Source organism: Anopheles bellator, chromosome 2 (genome assembly GCF_943735745.2).
Source record: "Anopheles bellator chromosome 2, idAnoBellAS_SP24_06.2, whole genome shotgun sequence".
Lineage (NCBI taxonomy): Eukaryota > Metazoa > Arthropoda > Insecta > Diptera > Culicidae > Anopheles > Anopheles bellator.
Genome location: NC_071286.1, coordinates 39694511 through 39713411, shown reverse-complemented (window position 1 = coordinate 39713411; position 18901 = coordinate 39694511). Strand labels below are relative to the sequence as shown.

Below are 18901 nucleotides of genomic sequence, written 5' to 3'. Positions count from 1 at the left end.
GCGGTGCAGCTGCAGCTGATGCTGGTGGTCGTGACGGTGATGGTGGTGGTGGTGGTGGTGGTGGCGGCGATCGTGGTCGTCGGCTTGCGTTACTATACTCACTGGACTAGCGGGCGTCCGGGGCCAGGACGTCGGGGACGCGTTCATCTCAAAGTCCTCGTGCGCGTTGTGCGGCCCGGGCGACGCGTTCGAAGACGACGATGGCGTGGTGTTGCTGGCCGCCAAATGGCTTTGGTTGTTGTAGTGATCGCTTTTCCGCGATTTCGGCGTCGAGCACGCTGGGTCTTCACCGGAAGCTGAAGGATACAAAAAACAAACGTCCGATTAGCGGGTTAAGGGTCTATGGTGGACGCACGGTGGGGCCTTCACTTGCCTACTGAGGTATTGGATAAGGTACTCTGCTGACTCGCTTCGTCGAGTGGAGCGCCATCAGGTCCCGTTGTAACGAGTGAGGTAACTGGATGATGATGAATGTGGTGGTGGTGTTGTTGCTGGTGGTGGTGGTGGGATGATGGCGGACCGCCGCCGCTGCTGGCGTTGCTGTTGCCGCCAGCGCCGCTGCCAACCGCCGCACCGAGCCCGTTGTCCTGCATTCCGCCCATGATGAGGCCGCCACCGTGCTGTTGCGGCGGCGGCGGTGGACCCCCACTGCCGGGCGCTTCCGGATGGCCGTGCGGGTGTGGCCCCGGTGGCCCGTGCGGGTGCCCGTGCGATGGATGTTGCGTGTGACCGTGGTGTCCACCGGCGTGCGGAGGCAGTGGCAACGGTTGTTGCTGTGGATGGCCGTGGCCCGACGGAGGCGCTGGTGGATGGCCACCGACCTGGTGAGGTGGCAACGGTGGTTGCGCACCGCCCTCACCCGGGTGCCCACCACCACCACCCGGTGGCTGACTGCTGGGAGGTGTTCCGGCGGGCGGCGGAGGACCCATGCTGCTCGCGTTCGGCGGAGGCATTCCCATCGGTGGGCCCATGTGGTGTGGTGGCCCCATCGGTGGGTGCATCCCCGGCCCGTTGCCGTACCCTTGCGGAGGCGTCGGACTCGGCGCACCGCCTCCAGTGGCCCCACCACCGCCAGCACCGGGTGGTGCACCACCGTACGCCCCTTTATGCTGCAGGTGCTGCTTCAGATAGTTAAGCGGTGGCTGCGGAGACCCGCTCTGCGGTGGCGGAGGAGGGCCACCACCTTGCTGCGGGGGTGGACCTTGCAGATGGTGGTGTGGGGGCGGTGGTGGTTGCGCCTGCTGCGGCTGGTGGTGATGTCCGCCGTGCTGCGGTTGCTGCTGCTGCTGTTGGTGGGGTGGCGGTGGCGGTGGACCGTGCTGCTGCTGTTGATGTGGCTGCGCGTGCTGCCCATGCGGATGCGGATGCAACCCGCCCTTACCCTGCCGCGGCGGGCCACCGCCCGGCGAAGATGGAACTCCCTGTGACTGTTGCTGGACATGATTATTTACATGAGCGCCACCGCCGCCCTGCGTCACCGGCGGTCCCCAGCTGGGCGGCGGGTACTGGTGGGGCGCCGGATACTGCGAGTGTGGTGGTGGTGGGGGCGGTCCTCCGACGTGGTTCGGCATCCGGTGCCCCGGATAGCCGCCCGGCGGAGGATGCGGAGAGCCACCGGGGGGTCCCGGTGGCCCCGCCGCGTTCGCCGGCTGTGACCCGGGTGGTGCCGGCGGTGGCGGTGTGGGTACACCGTACGCGGCGCCCGGGTACTGGGGCCGGGGCGAGTAACCCGCCGGCGAGTGGGGTGAATACTGTTGCTGTTGCTGCTGCTGCTGCTGCTGCGCTTGGTGGGGCGGTGGCGGTGGACCCGGGTACGGGGACATTTGCTGTGGGCCTCCGGCCCCCGGCGGCATACCACCTGCCACCGGACCGCCGCCGCCGGGCCCGGGAGCCATCTTGTAGGGGCCACCGTGCATGTGGGGGGCCGCGTGCGGCGGTTGCGTTTGATAGCCGCCCTGCGTGGCCATCGCGTTTCCCTGGGCCTGTGACGTCGGCGGCAAGGACGAAACGCCGCTGCCGGTCGTCGAAGGGGGCCGATTCGGCGAAGCTACGCGGGCGTGATGCTCGCCCGGGCCCGCCTGCGATTGATGGTTGTTGTTGCTGTGCGCGAGGTTGCTGCTACTACTGCTGCTGCCACTGCCTGCCAGCTGATTCTGCGGCGTCTGCTGATTCGTCGGTGCTTGCGAGTGACTGCTGGATGGACGAGGAGGCATCGGAACACTTTGCTGGCCTGCAACGTGAAAACGAAAGCGGTTAATGCGGTGTGTTTCGAAGTGAGTGCAGCGCAGGATTGTTTTATTTTGCAAACAACACGCAAACCTTTCAAGTTGGTTTGAACGTGGATTGTTCTGGACTTGAACTTGAAGGATGTCGGAGTGTCGTTTACAAAACAAAACATCCAGAGTCTGACACACTTACCTACTGCCGGCGACATAGAGCGCGATCCGCTACCGGAACCGGTCGGCGAAGGCGTCGGCCTCATGCCCTGCGACGACGACGAAGAGGACGAGTTGGGCGTGCCGGGTGCAGCGTGGAGAACTCCTGCGGAACCGCTGCCGCCGATGCCGCCGCTGCTACCCGTCGTACCGTCATTACTGTTCTGACCGCTCGAGTCCTACACGCGTGGGAGAAACAGAAGAAATGGATGAGTGTCGGGAGGTTCATTCACAGAGCATAATAAGCTAGGTTTCTTCGAAGGTCCCCCCCACGGGGAAGGATGAAACACGTACGAGTGTCGTTAACGAGCCTATAATGGTGGTGGTTCCACCCCCGCTGGTAATCACTCCCGCCGGATTGCCGTACCAGGTCGGGTGGCCACCGACACCGGAAGCCGACCCTGCAACATATCGGCGCGATGTGTACGGTGGTGGTGGCGATAATGGCCAGCGGCGATGGTTTGGTACAATTTGGGACAGGAGCGGCGATCGTGTGGCGGCCGGCGTACCGTCGGCCACCGAAGGACTCGATCCTCCGGCCACTGCCGGGTGGTGGTAAAAAGAGGAGCGCATGGACGAGGTGGAAACCATCATCGCCAGGCGCCACCAGTCATCGTACGGCGACGATGCCGACGGTGGTTTGTAATTCATGATTCCTTTTTGGTTAGAGGATTCTTCTTGAGGACCAAACCCACGCACACAGTCTCACCCGCAAACGAACACAGACAGCCGCGAAGAGTTACGCGCGAGAGCACAGAGGAGTCTTTTTTCACCGCAACATACAAAGGAAAAGCAAAGAGATTGACGCCCGAAACACCCGAAAAAGAAACAAAAACATAACACTTTCACCACCACCCACCCACCCCTGCACGACGGTGGCGGTCGCAGAATATGCAGCACACACAGCACACAGTGAATCCTTTTGCGTCCTTTTTGGGGCACCCCGTTTTTGCGTTCGGTTTCGCTTTGGGTTTGGGGTGGTCGTTAACAGTCCTTTTTGAGCCTCTTTTTGGGTCCTTCTTCCCAGCGAGATTCTCCTCCACCGCGCCGCCGTTCGAAACGTGGCCCCAGAGCGGAAGAATTCCCGAATTCCTCAACGCCTCGAGAGGATCGAGAGGTCTGACAATTTTGCGCTCAGCTCCGCACACACACACACACCATCCCCTTTAATCGCTTGGATGTGACTGATTTAATAGCCTTCCGGAAGCCGTGTTGCTGGCCCTCGCCCACACAACAGTAGGCTTGGCCTGAGCCTGGTCTGGGGCCTGCCTCGGCTGCTGCTGGCAACGGCCAACTCACAGAGTGCGATCCCTCTCCCAGGTGGTGGTGGCGAACAGAGTACATACACGCGGCGCACACGCACAACGCACGCACACAGGACAACAAAAACCAAAAAAAGGAAGAGAAAAAAGGATCGCAACATAACTCCCCCCATAGCTGCATTCGATGCATTTGGTCATTTCTGGCGTCCGCCACACACCGGTGCAGTGTGTGGTTTGACCATCATCATCATCATCATCGAGAATCGTCATCGTTAATGATCGCCATCACATCGCGCGCTACATATCTAGCATATCCCCCACCCCGCTCCACCCCGCTGCACCCACCGAGGCACGCGTAAGGCACACTGCGTGATAGGATCGTGATAAAAAACGAAAAAGCGAACCAGCGTGAAAGAGCGAGAGAGAGAGTAAGATAGCGAGAGGATGCACTTTTACGGGGGTGGGGGTATGCGAATTATATCGCCCACACGGCTCGCCGGCCCCGGCGGGGTGGGACTGCACCGCAGAATCCTTTTTCGCGGGAAAAGTGAATTCCACCCACCGTCCCCGAACGCGGTTTCATTCGCTCTCTCTCTCTCTCTCTCTCTGTCAGCCGAAAACGGGACGCGCGCTCACAAATTGCAAAATTTCCTGTATACCCCCCACCACCAGCACCACCAACCCTTGGGGAGCCGGGAAAACTGGGCGGGAAAAAAGGTGCACAAAACACAAACGGTGGTCGGTGGTCTGTCTCACCTCCCAACCCCTCCCTCCCCACGGGGAAGGATGGTAAATACAACAAAACAAAGTGCAAAAGGGTTGGAGGAAGGGGCGGCCCCTCCATTCTCCCTGCTGTGCTCCTCTTCCCCCACAACCGGCAATTTTCATGATTGCTTCCCTTCCCGCTTTCTTCATTCTCTCTCGCTCGCTCGATCGATTGTTTCGTCCCCCTTTTGGGCACTCCATCAGCAGCGCGGACACTCTCCCCACCCCACTGCTCCATCGCCCTCCCTCGGGGGCAGGGGGTTGGTCAAAAATTACCTTTAATCATTTATTCCGAGCCAAAATGCACGTGCGCGATGCGCGCGTTGTTACAAAAAAAGAGGGAGGGAAACAATAGTGCTAAAAAGAGAGTACAACCACCCACCCACCGAATGTGTGTGTGTGTGTGTGTGCGGGTGGGTAGTGGACTTTACAATTCGATTTTCAGTTTAGGGGGCTGAAGCCACCACAGTCTCAACCAGACACGCCACCGGACCCTGGCCAGTTGTTGTCGGTTGATTCGACTGCCAATCTGCTGCCGTGTTGTTGTTGGAAGTTGCACACCAACACCCGCCCACCCATACACAATTAGATCTGGAAGAGAACACACAGTCCGATAGCAATTCAGAAATTCAGAAATTCATTCAATTAACAGCACAACACACGGCGGTGACGATGTTCCGCCAGCTTCCGAAGGGGGCCGCACACAGCCGCCAGCACACCATCATCTGCCCACCCCATGACCGACTTTATCTTTCCACCGTATCTTCCGGCATAATTCAAAACTAAATCGTTTGCCTCGCGATTCACGCCAGTGACCGAGCGGCGCGCCACGTGCTCAACCAAAAAGGAAGCAAAGCCACTGGGGGCCTCATTCCAAAAAACTCCATTTCCCCCCACAGACACTGTGGAAAACTCGCGAAAAACCGCAACTCAACCCTCGGTGGGGCCGGTGGTGGCGATGATGCAGCGCAGCAGCAGCAGCAGCAGCCGCCAACTGGTCGCGAGAAATAGTGGGCGAGTCCTTTTTTCCGTCTTTTTTCGCCAACCCCACCCGAACGGGGTCATCTCTGATGTGACCTGCCTGTGCACATTACCAACCAACCACCATCGCCACGCATACTATGACAATAATGCACTGGTGCACAGAGTGGACACTCGGAGTAGTGCGCGGTCGCCACACCAATGGTCAGCAAATGAACGGAGAGTGAGAGAGAGACAGATGATGCTTGGACGTAGCCAATAATAAGAGAGAGCAAGAGAATAATAATTTTAATTTTCAGCTGCACCACGCGGAACTGTGACACTCGCGTTCTCCAAAAGGTCCTGGGAGATGCCCCGGATTTGCATGGTCCCGTCGCTTGTTCAACAACTCATTTACTTATTTTCTTGTTGTCTCTTAATTTTTTATATTTTTTCTTCCAATTGTTCTAGACTCCGAAGAGGAAAGTCTATCACTGATCAGAAGTTTTCACCATGTGGCAGATTTCTTAAGACGATTGATTTTTTTTAGAACACCTACCACATCTTCAACGATTTCAAGGATGCATGTGATGTGATAGACACTATGGATCGTCGGCTCTCCGATGTAGCTTACGGAGGAAAGGAACGGAAGCTGCGGAAAATCTCGGTAGCCGTATAGCAGAGGCATAACTGAAGAGATTCGCGGCAGGGTGTTCATTCGGCCAACAGTCTGAGGAAACTTATTCCACTAACATCTTGTGTCGAGGCGATCAAAGCTATAAAAAAAATTCTCTACAACCCCAGATAGAGAGAATTTGTTTATAGCTACAACAGCGAGCTGTACGGCGATCTGGCTGTCGTGCAGTGTATACGCCTCGCCAGGCTACAGTGGACTGGCCATGTCATGAGGTGGCGAGTCCTCCACAACGATGCGTTCAAGTATTTTCTGTCCCCCATAAAACAGTTTTGTCAAATTAGGGATAAGCCAAGAATATTAGATCAGATCTGATCAGAATCATCAGAAAGTGGTGGGTGGCCAACCCTACTCCCTCCCATATCTCCGCTTGGGAGGTGTGTTTTGATGCATAATTTTGCTAGATTGTTGCCTAAACTACACATCCCTTCCAAGCCCAATTGTTAGAATTTCGTGCGTTGTTTTTGTTTCCTAATAAAACACCTTCATTCTCTCATTTTCTGCTCGAGCGTTTCGACCTCTACAGGTCGGTCACGGGCGCTGCCCTAGGATAGTGCCAATCCCGATCCAGGACAAGCATCAGGATCGCGAAATGTAGTTATTTCAGGTCGCATCGTGACCGCACTAAGCGGGAAAGGGTAAAGGGGGGTTCCCCGGATGGAAATGACGAAACGACAAACACTCAACCCAAACCCCGGGCGGAACAGAACCCCCCCGGAGAGCTCGGTGAGTAAATATAATTTATTTTTTAATTTTTATTAATTTTCATCGCATTCATATAATTTTCAATATAATTATGCTTCCACCCGCGTTTGCCAATGTTTGCGCACACACGTTGCCGCCCCCTATGCTGGAGGCAAAAGGTCATTCTCTGCCCCAGCACAAATTTTGCGTGGATAACATCGGGACCACCTGCCACCGCACACACCACCACCTTCTTTCCCAGGGCCCACTTTTGCCCCGCTTAACCCCAACACACCATCGGTGCGGGGATTGCGTTTTATTTTTATGTGGACCGAGAATTTCACACCAAAACCGCTTGCACGGATCACACCAGGCGTAGGTCAGGTCGCTGGATGGAAAGGATGCGAATTGCATCAGGCGGTGGTGGGCATACACGTGGGGAGGATGTCACTGCTATGTTCCGATATGTGCGCAAAATTTCGCAAATAAAAAAACTATTTGCAAAAAACACCGATAAAAGTGAAATTATTGATATTAATGCACACAGCAATTTGTTTGCAGGTGGAAGAAGAACACATCAGATAATTTGCAAACGTTTTGCCACGGCTAATAGGCTGAAGTCTTCCACACCGATCGAAAGGCAGAGTGAACCGTGTTTTGTCGCGAGTCACCTGCCCGGGAAAAAAGGAACTTTTCAGTTCTCGAAAAGCGGCAACAAAATTCGGTGGGGACAGGTTCGGTGCATGTGGAATGTGGACAGCAAAGAGTTGCAGGGATTTGACCATGTTTTATCGTTGGCACTGGAAAAACATAATATGCATGCGCCGCACCAAGTCAGCGCCGCGGCTCGCTGCCGCTGGGGATCAGGGATTCAATGTTTGCACTGCGCGTGTACGTGCGTGCGTGCGTTTGCGCGAGTGCAACGGAAAAAAGACTATATAAAAATATAAAACGCCTGTTTACTGCTGCTAGCGCTATCAGGAAAAGGGGGCACTCTAGTAGTTGGGAGAGAGCCTGCAACGCACACGCAGCACTCGACAATGACGGTGCGCGATCACCGACAGTCAGACGGCGGGGTGCCGTACTAAGGGGGGACACACGCGGAGCACTATGTGTGACCGGGCAAAGCTACTGTGGGCCCAAAAACATACGCCGCTGTGAGAGGGCAAAAATAAAACATTTAATATAAGCGAAAGAGACGGACAGCGCGCGCGAGGTGGTGGTCAACGAAAAAAGGACCCACCACACAAAAAAGGATGTCAGAAATAATGTTCTGTATATACCACTCCGACCCCCCTCAGGTACTGCAGAGCTTTAGCGCGAGCGAGTGAGTCCACCACAACACCGCGGCGGGCGAGTGAGTGCCCCCAACGCATTACGCCACACTAAAAGTATGGAAATGCACATGGAGATGACGATGATGACGCGATCGTTGGTGTGATGATGATGATTTTTAACACAAACATCCTCCACACATCGCAGAGCCTCGGCCGTGCCCACGCCATCATATCTCCGTGGTTTCCAATTATTGATTGATTCACCGAGAGATGCTCCGCCGCCGATCGACCAACCGCACCCAGAAGTTGTGCGCGATTTTTGGGAGAAAAAATTACACAGGACACTGAAAGTCCGTTGTTGCAACCGATTGATGTGCCCCGGGAGGTTTATAACTAGACGAATAGTAGGTAGCTTGTTGGTGGGAATTATTGCTGATTATAAATTAAACTATTACAGGCTGGCACTGATTGCCACCACGCATTGCTTTTCTGCTAGCGGCTGCGGAAAACTGCTTCAGAATCGCATCAAATGCTTGTCGAAGCTTGTTTTTGGAAGATCGCAGTGCTTTAAGCGGAAAGCCAAAAAGGTATTTCTGATGGGACCGGAAAGGTGTGGTGTATTAGGAGCTCCCTCCCAAAACCGCGTGAAACTGTTAATTCAGATCGCTACTGAGCAAAATTGCTTCACGATACAATCAAAGCAATTGGCTGGGAACTGCTTTTTATTCCGCTGTGCCCAGCAGACTTGTCACCTTCCGATTAACGTCATTCATTTTCATCGATGGGACACGCATTGGCTGATCAACAATTCGATTTCTATGAGGAAGTAGAAAATTGGATAGGTTTGCTTCAAAAGACGAATAATTATTTCGCCGTGGAATCCACGATTTGGCAGCGAAATGGAAGAAATTTATATCTAGCGTTGGCACATGCTTTGAATAAAATCAAATTTTTCGTTTCAATGTAATAAACATTTGATTTCTTTGAAAATAAAATCGGTTTCCAAATTTTAGACCTGGTAATTGTTTAACCCAACAGCATCCAGAGTATGTTCCAAATTTTGACGTGAGTATACCTGATGGATTGTGAAAACATGGAAAGAAAGTGATGGTCGGGTTTAAAATATTTAATTCTAATCATTCTTGGAACCATCTCAGCACCGAGCCAAAAGAATGCCCAATGCACCACCATTCACAGCATCAACCGCCCCACAATCAATGATAAGAAATTAGTTTCTTCAGTTCGGATCACTCCTTCCCGGAACACGGAGGGCGCACACGGATGTTTGTTATTTCTTGTGGTGGTTTCAGCAAATCCTTGCAGAGTCTGCCTGTGGTGATCACCGCTCTTTGGCTAGAGATCCGGAAAGTTAAACGAGCGTGTGGAAGTATCGTTCATTCATACAACACGTCGGACGGGCGACTACGAGGATAGCAATCGGATTCCTCGGGTATGGGCTCTCACTCCCACTGGCCCGGTGAACGAACAACGGCACCGAACACCGAATGCTTGCATAGAGAGGAGACCCCCACACAGCTGGAAACAACGAAGTGGGCTTAGAGAGTCCATTACTTGCACAGCTGCCTTGGTAGACGTTCCTCATTTTTAATTCCTTATAAATCTATCCAGTTTGCCGGTGGTGGCGGTGGGCAGAAGGGGTCCGAGGAGGCGGTCTCAACTCCAGTCTCATCAAATCCGCTTTCTTGCTAATGGAAAAAGCTAAATTTCCCATATTCTTCGGAAAACTCTCGGTGTACCCCGGACCCGTCCCTTCCGTCCTCATACTCCGCAGTGTGTCCTGTGTGCCAAGATATGGCATTCAGGGGACCAAGTGGATTCCCTTCTTCTTGGGACCGGAGAAACTTTCAACAACACAAGAAGGATGCGGATAGGAGAGCCAGCGTCGCTCCGCCTCGGACTGCCAGTTTAGTCAATCCTTAATTACACACCGACCGAGTGGAGCTTCCGGACGGTAGAACGGACACGGACACAAGAGACCGAGCTACCTCAGCTCGAACACATTCCGAAACACTCCGCAGCCCGCGTTGTGCTGGGGAAGACGAGGATTCTGCAAAAATCGATCACGTCCGAGATGAGATCGGATGGGCCGCGCCACGTGCCCATATCCTGTACTTTTGTTCAACGGGTAGCTAGAGCCTCTGGGAGACTTCCGCTGGGAACCACTATTTGGTCCAAACTAAACGTAATGTTCTGGAATACGACAGGATACCGTTTTTTGAGCGACCAGATCGATCTCGCTCCGGACGGTGGCTGGTAGTTCTGCGGTGTTCACAACCTTCCGCCTTGATTGGTTTCAAAAAAGCAAAACGATCTCCCAAAAACTAGGTTCAGATTCGGAATGCAAAAGGATGCAAAAAGTTGCATCCGCAAGAATCACGCAACAGTACCGATGACGAGTCAATGACCTGCTCCTCGGTACGCGAACGAAACCCGTGTTCGTTGGGTGGCACACAGCACACCACCAAACGCAAAAACATTATTATGTTCTTCACTCCACTCCCGTCGGTCGGTCCGCTAGTCGAGGAAAGACGAGAGGTCCACGAAATCAGCCGGCAATCGGTGGGCCACAGCACCGCACACCCCAACTCGATGCTTCTCGGCGGCCCTCGGCCAAAGCGGGAGTTTTTCAAGGTCATTTTTTACTCCTTAGCATAGTGCGCGCGCTCTCCCTTATCGACCTCGTTAGTAGGTCGCCGCACCGCATCGTCATCGTCGTCGTCGTCGTCGTCAGTTGGCGGGCTTTTCACTTGTTGCCTTCGCCTTCGGCGTGGTCGTTTTGTTGTGACGGGTGGACGATGGGGTGGTGGTATGCGCGTCGAGAGAACCGTTATTATGCTCGTTGCACAGCCGGCATCAGTGCGTGGTGGTGGTGTGTACCCAACTCCGCGTAAGCATAAATCACATTCGAGCAATGCGGGGCCGACGGCCCTGTCTCGTGTTTCGCCATCCCTTTCGTATGCACTCTCTTTGTGTACTGACCACCGTGTACGTTTTCAGAGGTTTTCGTGTACTTCCACCAGGTTCTTGGCTACGATGAGAGTGGCGAGTGGACTGTACTAAGTTTTATTTTAATGTCAAAAACTGTGCTTGAGAGAATGAGCTTACTACTCCTTTCGGTTGAAGGAAGTTGCAGACGTTCCGATCACATTTTGTTCCACCGATGTTGGTGGTTCCTTGTAGCGACCACACCACAGGAAGAACTGGCGCCGAAAATTTGCGCGCGAACTCACTCACCACCTCAAACGCCAACCAGCAAGCAGTAGCGTCGTGCGGCGCACCGCCCGGAACACTCTAATTGAATGACGTCAATTAATGTCAAAAACAGTTTATCTAAAATGTGTACTCTCCCGTCGCCGGCACTCTCACGCGCAGAGAGACATGTGCAAACACACAGTTCTCCTACAGAAAGACCGCAGCGCGGCTCTTCCTTTGCTTCCACGCCCGGTCGGGTTCGCAATCAACCCTTGCGCGTTCCCACTTAATGGATGCGTCTGCGTGTGTGTTTACGCAGGCCTCGTATGCTGTCCCCGTCGGGCCCCCGCCCGAAGGAGGTGGTGCTCGTGCTACAATGAAGGGGCGCCACAAGGAGTGGAGCTTGCGCGGTTGATGAGCAATAAAAATCCCATCGTTAGACCACGCGACGGCGACCACAAAACTGACGGCGGTGGTGTGTGTGCTGTGAAAGTCTTTTTGATGGCCTCTTCTTGACGATGACAACAAATGGCAACATTGTGTTAGGGACCGACCGACCGAACCTCTATCCCAACGGTGCTGCCTGCCTCCTCATCCAGAATGTGGAACACAGGGCATCACACCACCAAGTTGTGTCTGGACTAGCGAACGCCTCATCATTACAGGACAGAGCAAGGACCATGGCGCGGTGCACTAACGAGGCGCTCTGGCCACCCTCCTCCCCATGCAATCAATCTGTGTTGTGATGGCGAGAACACACATTCCTAACGGCAAGGGCAACACGCCGGTTGGTGGCCGGTTGGTCGTTTCGACAATCGCGAAAATCGCGCGCCGAACGCCACCATCGTTAATCAGTTTTCTTTTCCCGGCCGGCCCGACCCGGGCAACATATTCCACTTTCACCTCCACAGGCAGGCAGCAGGTCTTCATCGGAGAATCCCTGGCAACCCCGGAGGGAGAGTAGCACCAACAATCGAATCAAATTGGTGACAACAAAATAAAGCGTCAGCGACGAGACAAGAACCGGGGACAGCGCGGGGCAAACATTCGGTACACGGGGTCGTGAGCATGTTTTTGTTTTGCATTCGTCTACCTTGTCCAGGTCCAGGAGAGAGCGAGAGAAAAAGCGAAAATTGATAATTTATTTTGTTTTTTTGCCGGTCCATCCATCAGCTGTAAGCGGATTAAGTATTATGACTTTGCGCGTTTCTCTTTTTGTTTAACGATTTCTCGTGTTTATCACCACCAGCACCAACCACGTGGTGTGTTTGTTCTTCTTTTGCATTTCTATCATTTATTCACAACCTTTCACCCAGCCAAGGCACCGAGCGAAAGGTTATTTTTTTTCTGAGTTTCACAACTCCTTTTAAGTTTTGGGCTTATCGAGGAACACTTGAGCAGTAGTGTCCAGCTCTTTTATTGACTGTCTTTTATATGTGTTTTTTTTCTTAAGTTGCAAATATATGCTTTTTAAAAAAAAACTCCCATTTGTTTTCCCCTGAGTGATCTGATTGCTGCCGGAGAAGCCGCCAAGAGTGAGGCCAATGCTGTGCAGTCTAACAGTAACATTTGCTGGAACCATATGGACAACATATTACAGGCCATATGGGCCTTCCCCTCTGTGACGAATCGAGGCGCCAAATGATTTTTATCATCAACCAATCCGCGGGAGGATACGGCCGCGCGCCATTAATTGTTCTCTTTTAATTCAATGAATCCATTATTAATTGAAAATAAGTTTCACACACAAGCAGAGATCCATATGTATATTTGCAAAACATTCAACACCCCTGAGAGGAAGCAATCGACAGTTCGAGCCTATCTCCGTTTCCCGATCGGATCCCTCCAGGGCCATACGTCACGCGGAACTCGCGAACGTCAGAAGCGTCGACGTCGAAGCATCACAAATCTCTCGACGTCAGTTTGGAGTGTGCCGAAGAGTCAGACAGATGATGGATCTTGCAGCAAACCCCAATCGCGGGGTTCACATGCGGGACTGGGCGAAGCGTAACGTAATTACTCTCTGTGACTCATCTTCGCGCTCGTTGAAGGTCTGTGGTTTCCAGTCGCGTGAACCGCACGAAGAGCACGGTGGCCGTGCGCGGGGCGTGCGTTCATTTCTAATTTCCATCAAACAATCGCTCACCCCAAGCGACCGACCGGCAGCAGCTGGGACACCCGGCGGCAGAACCCAACCCGGGGGCGATAGAATCTCTCGCAAAAAAGGGGGGAGTCGACGGTATTTTTCCTGCGAATCCTGCTCCGTAACCAAGCAGCGCCGTCCGGCGCGCAATCGTCTTTGCCCACATCCGTCGTCCGTCGACGTCAGCAGCAGTGGCGCAGCGCGGCGGTGTGTGTCTCCGCTAAATTGCCAACTCGCATTTAGCGCGCGTTCATTCGTTTCCTTCGCACGGTCGGGGGGTCCGTGGGTTTTGCAACAACAACGACGACGGCAAGAGCAGAGGGCAAAAAACCGGCACCAGCAACCCCACCACCCCCTGCGGCGGGAGGGTTGGCGCAGAGCGCAAAAGCAAATCATTCCCCGGCCCGGCGGCGACGGCGACGGCGACGGCGCTGTGTGTGCTGCCGCTGTTAGAGCGCGAGATGTGCAACGTCGACCGTCGACGACGGCGCGGAATGAGCGCTATAAGTAGCGGTGAAAAAGAAGCTGAACGAAACGAGCGAAGCAGAAGCGGCGGCGATGGCCGCGGTGGTGGTGAAGGAACCGCTCGGAAAAAAGGGCAACACACATAACCGTCTTATCCCCCCGACATACCCGACATACATCATCATTCCAAAGAAACACACGATTGAGTGAGCTCAGGTCTTGTGGCGATGTCGACGACGACCGGCGACGGCGGCGGCCAACGATGATGATATCGAGGAGAGTCACACAAAAACTCCCGTGTCCGTCGGCCGCCCCATGGCTGTTTCAAATCAGCCAAAGCAGGCACAGCACACCACAGCACCGAAGGCACCGACCGGCCGGACCCGGGACCCGGACTCGACGACACAGCACTCTCACGGAGTGTGCTGGCACCGAACAGCAACAGCAGCAGCAGCAGCGGCAAAAGCAGCAAAAGCAGCAGCAGCACGGCACAATCAGGCCCGGGCCCCTTTATCGGGTGGCGTGGCACGGCGCACATCGCACCGACCGACCGTGTGGTGGCCTGCTGCTGCTCCGGAGCACCGAACGCACCGGCACACTGTGCAACGCAACGCCGCAGTCGGTGGCCAAAAATGGTGCTCACGGGGAACGCTCCACGAACAAAAGAGGCACTCTTTCTCTCCATACTGAGATGGGATTGTTTCACGGGAAACTCGTTTCTGGACAAAGGCCAGAACGAGAGGGCAACAACGAGCAATATTTCCTCTCTATGTCACGGTAATATAGCGTCCGATCCAGCACTCTTCGTTCAATTTCTGACATTTCTTGTTTCGTCCTCAATCAGTCACATCTTAAACAAATGCGCTACTTGAAAATCATATTAAATAGTTATTTTAAGTACTTGCTTATTATGGTAAGTAAGTTTAAAATGAAGTGAAGAGTAGTTCACGTGTTTACATGAAACTTTCTATTCAGCCAATACATTGTATTATTGCATTGTTGAGGACCAGCACTTTGGCGCGGAGCTTTCCGGTGAATCCAACAGAGATGTATTGGACGGTAACGGCGTGTCATTCCGAAAAAAACTTAATGTAAGTATACTCTCATGTAATGTATGTATCAAATGTATCAATAAACTAATCAATAAATTCAGAAAAGTGAAACAATTGTAGAAAAATTGTACAGTTGTTATACTGAATAAATGCATCATTTTGTTCACATCAGCTGAACGATCTGACAGAAAAATGTGAGGGAGACGGTAGGATGAAAGAAAAGTATATAAATATATATGAGACTTAAGGGAATCATTTCCATGCTCATTTTGAGACATACAGCGACGAAACTAGCTCTTAAGTCCTATTCTGGACCTAGTGAGATTGGGTTGAGATCTGGTGGTAAAAGAAGGAAAAATTGTGTGTTTTTTTTGGTTCGTGCCATAACACACGCTCCCCAGCAATTGTCAAGCCCCCGTTGATGACTCCAGCGCCGTTGAGAGGAACTCAAAAAGTGTCATCTTTGAGCAGTGAATTTTTCACCACCAGCGATCCCACCGTGCCTCGGCGGTCGGTGCTCGGGGCACAGCACCGAACCGGGCTCTCGAGCGATGTGATGTGGTGTGCTCTGTGTGTCGTGCCGGGGTCCGCGCGCGCCGCATCGTCCGGGTGTCGATGTTCATTCTCTCGATGTTATTCCCCTGATTCCCGTCGGCGCGCGTTTCCGCCGGCACATCGCCTCCGCCGCCACCCCAGCCGCTCGTGTGGGGTGTGGGACGGTTCCGTGTGCCTTGTGCGCTGACGCTGTTTTGCTGTTGCTGCTATAATGCTGCCACACACTATGAACGACGCGCCATCGTTCATCGAGCACCGGACCAGCAAAACACACGAGCCGGGGCCAAGTAGCATTAAACCTCGAGCCGTCTCGCGCTCCCCATCCCAATCCCTTGAGCCGTAGGGATCCTCCCCTCCTTTTGCCCGGCCAGCTCGAGCAATCATCCCTTCGGGTCCGTATCCGCCAGGGGCGGCCCAGGAACTTTTGCACCACGATGACGACGACGACGGTCGCTGCTGCCCCAAGGCGAGCTCGTCGAGGGCTGATGTCGCATCCGCGGTGCCCGCGTCCGGGTTTTAAAACAATTTCACGTTGCGGTTGCAGCATCAGCATACCGTGGCCGTTCATCGAAACAATGTGTGGCGCACAGCGCGGATGGGTTGTAAATTCATCTCGTCGGTTTGGCCGCGAGCACACACCAACTGTTCTCGGGGGTTGTGCATAATAAAATGGTAGCAATTTCTCGATCGAGCAGACATCAATCCGGCACCCGATTGGCCAGGCCAGCCAGAAGGAAACAGATGGTCCTTGTTTTGTCGGGGTTCTCGACTCGGCTCTGTGAGTCGAGCACCACCACCACCACGCGTAAAGTTTTATATCGGTCATAATTTACAGTCTTAGAAGGCTCTGAAGACGGTGGGTGGTCCGAACGATCGCAAACTGAAGCAGAATCGTAGCCTGACAGTTGACAACTAGCAGCACGCGCCGCGGAGTTTCGCGCCAAATTCACTGTCGTTCGACGATAGCTAAAAGAAAAGTCGCACTTGGGTGCGACAACAAATTGGCAGTCTGACGTTGATCGGCAAGTTGCATCGTGAGAGCGAGAGACCCCAATAAATGGCGCTGCCACGATGACGGGGGGAGTCATAAAATGCAAAACAATTCTTCTCCGAGCGCGGCCCCGTTGTACATTTATGACGAATTTGCTGTCGTTAGGTCACCACCACGGACGGACGGAGCGTTTATACCTTGGCGCCGCCGGTTTAATCATTTAAATGGGCCACACCACGACGCGATGATGATCCGCCGGATCTGGTGTCTGTTTCCCAACACACTCACTGCTGCTCGCTCACGGTCTAGTGACTCAATGACGCAGACACAGTCTGGTTATCAGCTTCTTCTCACTTCTATGAAACACACACATGCATGCATAACCGTGATAGGTAATTGCGTTGCTTCGAGTCACAGCTGTGGTGTTGTGGAAGAGATCGGACAGCAGGTGATTTTGAACACAATATTTGCGATTCCCCACTTAGTTACCAAAAGCCCTAATAGATACATTCCCGTTTGATTCCTGATATCCTGGCTGGAACCGTCGCGGATTCTGGGTTGTTTCCGGCAAGAGATGTGCGTCATAATAATAGGCGGCGAAAAGGCGCTAAAATGCAAAACAACTTCCTAGCGGTAAACTCCTGTGCATCTAGAGACTCCGCTAACCGGCAGGCGCAACAGAGAGTGGCCGCTGCTGCATACACGGCGTTGGGAAAGGTTAGGGGAGCGAACGGGGGGCGAAGAAGACAAAGTAAACAAACGGCAGCACACACAACATCGTGTGTCCGAGGTACAAAATGCTCCACAACGCCACAATACACTCGTGGCGCCAACGAGAGGGTGCTTTGAACACATCTGGAAGAGCGCGAAGAATGCAAAGAAGAAACCCGGCAAAAAAATGCCGGCATTTAATAACATCGACCGGCGGCAGCAGCACGTCCGTTGACCGGCTACGGCGCTCTGCTGACCTACACACAAACACAGCGGTGCGGGAAAATATAAACAAAATAAACTCAAGACTCCCGGCTTCCCGCCAAGATATCAACCTCCCTACATTCGTCACTCGACGTTCTTTTGAGCACCTCACCCACATACAAAGCCAACCACCCACCGCACCACACGCCTTGCAGCATGATTTGGGTCTGGACTTCGACGACCCGTTTCTCCGGAACCATTACCACGTGCTCGGTCGCACATCTCGTGCCTCCTGCCTATCGGATCTCACACCCGGTCACGGCCCCGAATAATCAAATGCCGGCCGGCAGCCACCTTTTAAAGTGCCGGAATTTAAATGCACTAGGGATGGGTGGTGTGTGCGCACCCCGGACAGGATCGGGGACAAGAGTGATAAACCTCCGATCGGTTTAATGGAATACAGAATGCAGAACCACGCGGATGCTAGACTGAACCCATACTGTTGTTTTTTTCAACTGTCAAAGATTCTCGGATTCTTCTCCGTTATACGTTACTGTTACTGGATCTTACTGTTATCGGAATCTATTTTTATCACTGGCCAGAGCTACAGCAGTACGTTTGTGGCAACCCTATACAACATCATGCAGCAGCCCTGCACACTGACCGGACTTCAAACATCGCAACCACGACGGATCAGAGTAGCCTCTGCAACGCAAAGGAACCTGTGATTCTGACATTTCGCAGATATAAGTCAACTCTTCCCAACTTGAATCCAGCGTGCAATCTAAGAAGTGTATTTTCCGATAGTAAACAAACCCTTTTGGGCCTTTCTTTTTCTTTCTTTGGTTCAAACTATAATTTCATAATTTCATAATCGGTACCTTAACCGACCAAAAGGACATCAAACCTGAAATCGTAATTACTCTCCCGGAATGCCCCACTACAGCTAGGTTTCTAGTCAGTCGTCGTCTGCCGACTCCTCGCCATTCTTCACTTTCGATTCCCAACAACAAGTCACAGGGCCCAGGTTTTGCTGAAAACGACAAGCGCAAAGGGTTTGCTGCGCGTAACGCAACACTACCACAGTTACATAACGATCTAAAGTTCCACCAACCTACTTCATAAAACTTCTTCTGCCAATGATGATGATGACGGTCGGTTTAGTTGCGTGAGCTTACCTGAGAATTTTGCCAACAATCTCAGATTGCCGCGTGCCATCATTTTTAAGTGGAAGGCAATAGGAAAGCCAAAAAGTCGCTTTACCCAATGCTTGGTCGTCCGATCTGGCTCCGTCTAGTGAAACCCAAGAACTCACCCTCGCACACGCACACAAACTGGCACCATTATTTATCAGATTTGCAGAACTAACCCTGGAATGCTTTCAAGCAAGAAAACAGCAACCAAAGACACAGTGTGACTCCCTGCTGCTGTCTGTCTGTGGGGGACGACCGCGCCGCCCTGCGCCGGTGCTTCCTTGTTGCCAACGGGGG

The 18901-nt window shown here is 53.2% G+C and overlaps 1 protein-coding gene across 1 annotated transcript in view; it reads right to left on the bottom strand.

Moving 5' to 3' along the window:
* LOC131207511 (trithorax group protein osa-like) overlaps positions 1–18901 on the bottom strand; it is a 106271-nt gene that overhangs the window by 11050 nt on the left and 76320 nt on the right. Inside the window, exons 5-8 of the mRNA XM_058200127.1 lie at positions 2419–2614; positions 1094–2230; positions 374–1051; positions 103–296 (exon numbers count right to left, since the gene is read on the bottom strand). Coding sequence (XP_058056110.1) covers positions 103–296; positions 374–1051; positions 1094–2230; positions 2419–2614 — 2205 coding nt within the window. The remainder of the gene's footprint in view (positions 1–102; positions 297–373; positions 1052–1093; positions 2231–2418; positions 2615–18901) is intronic.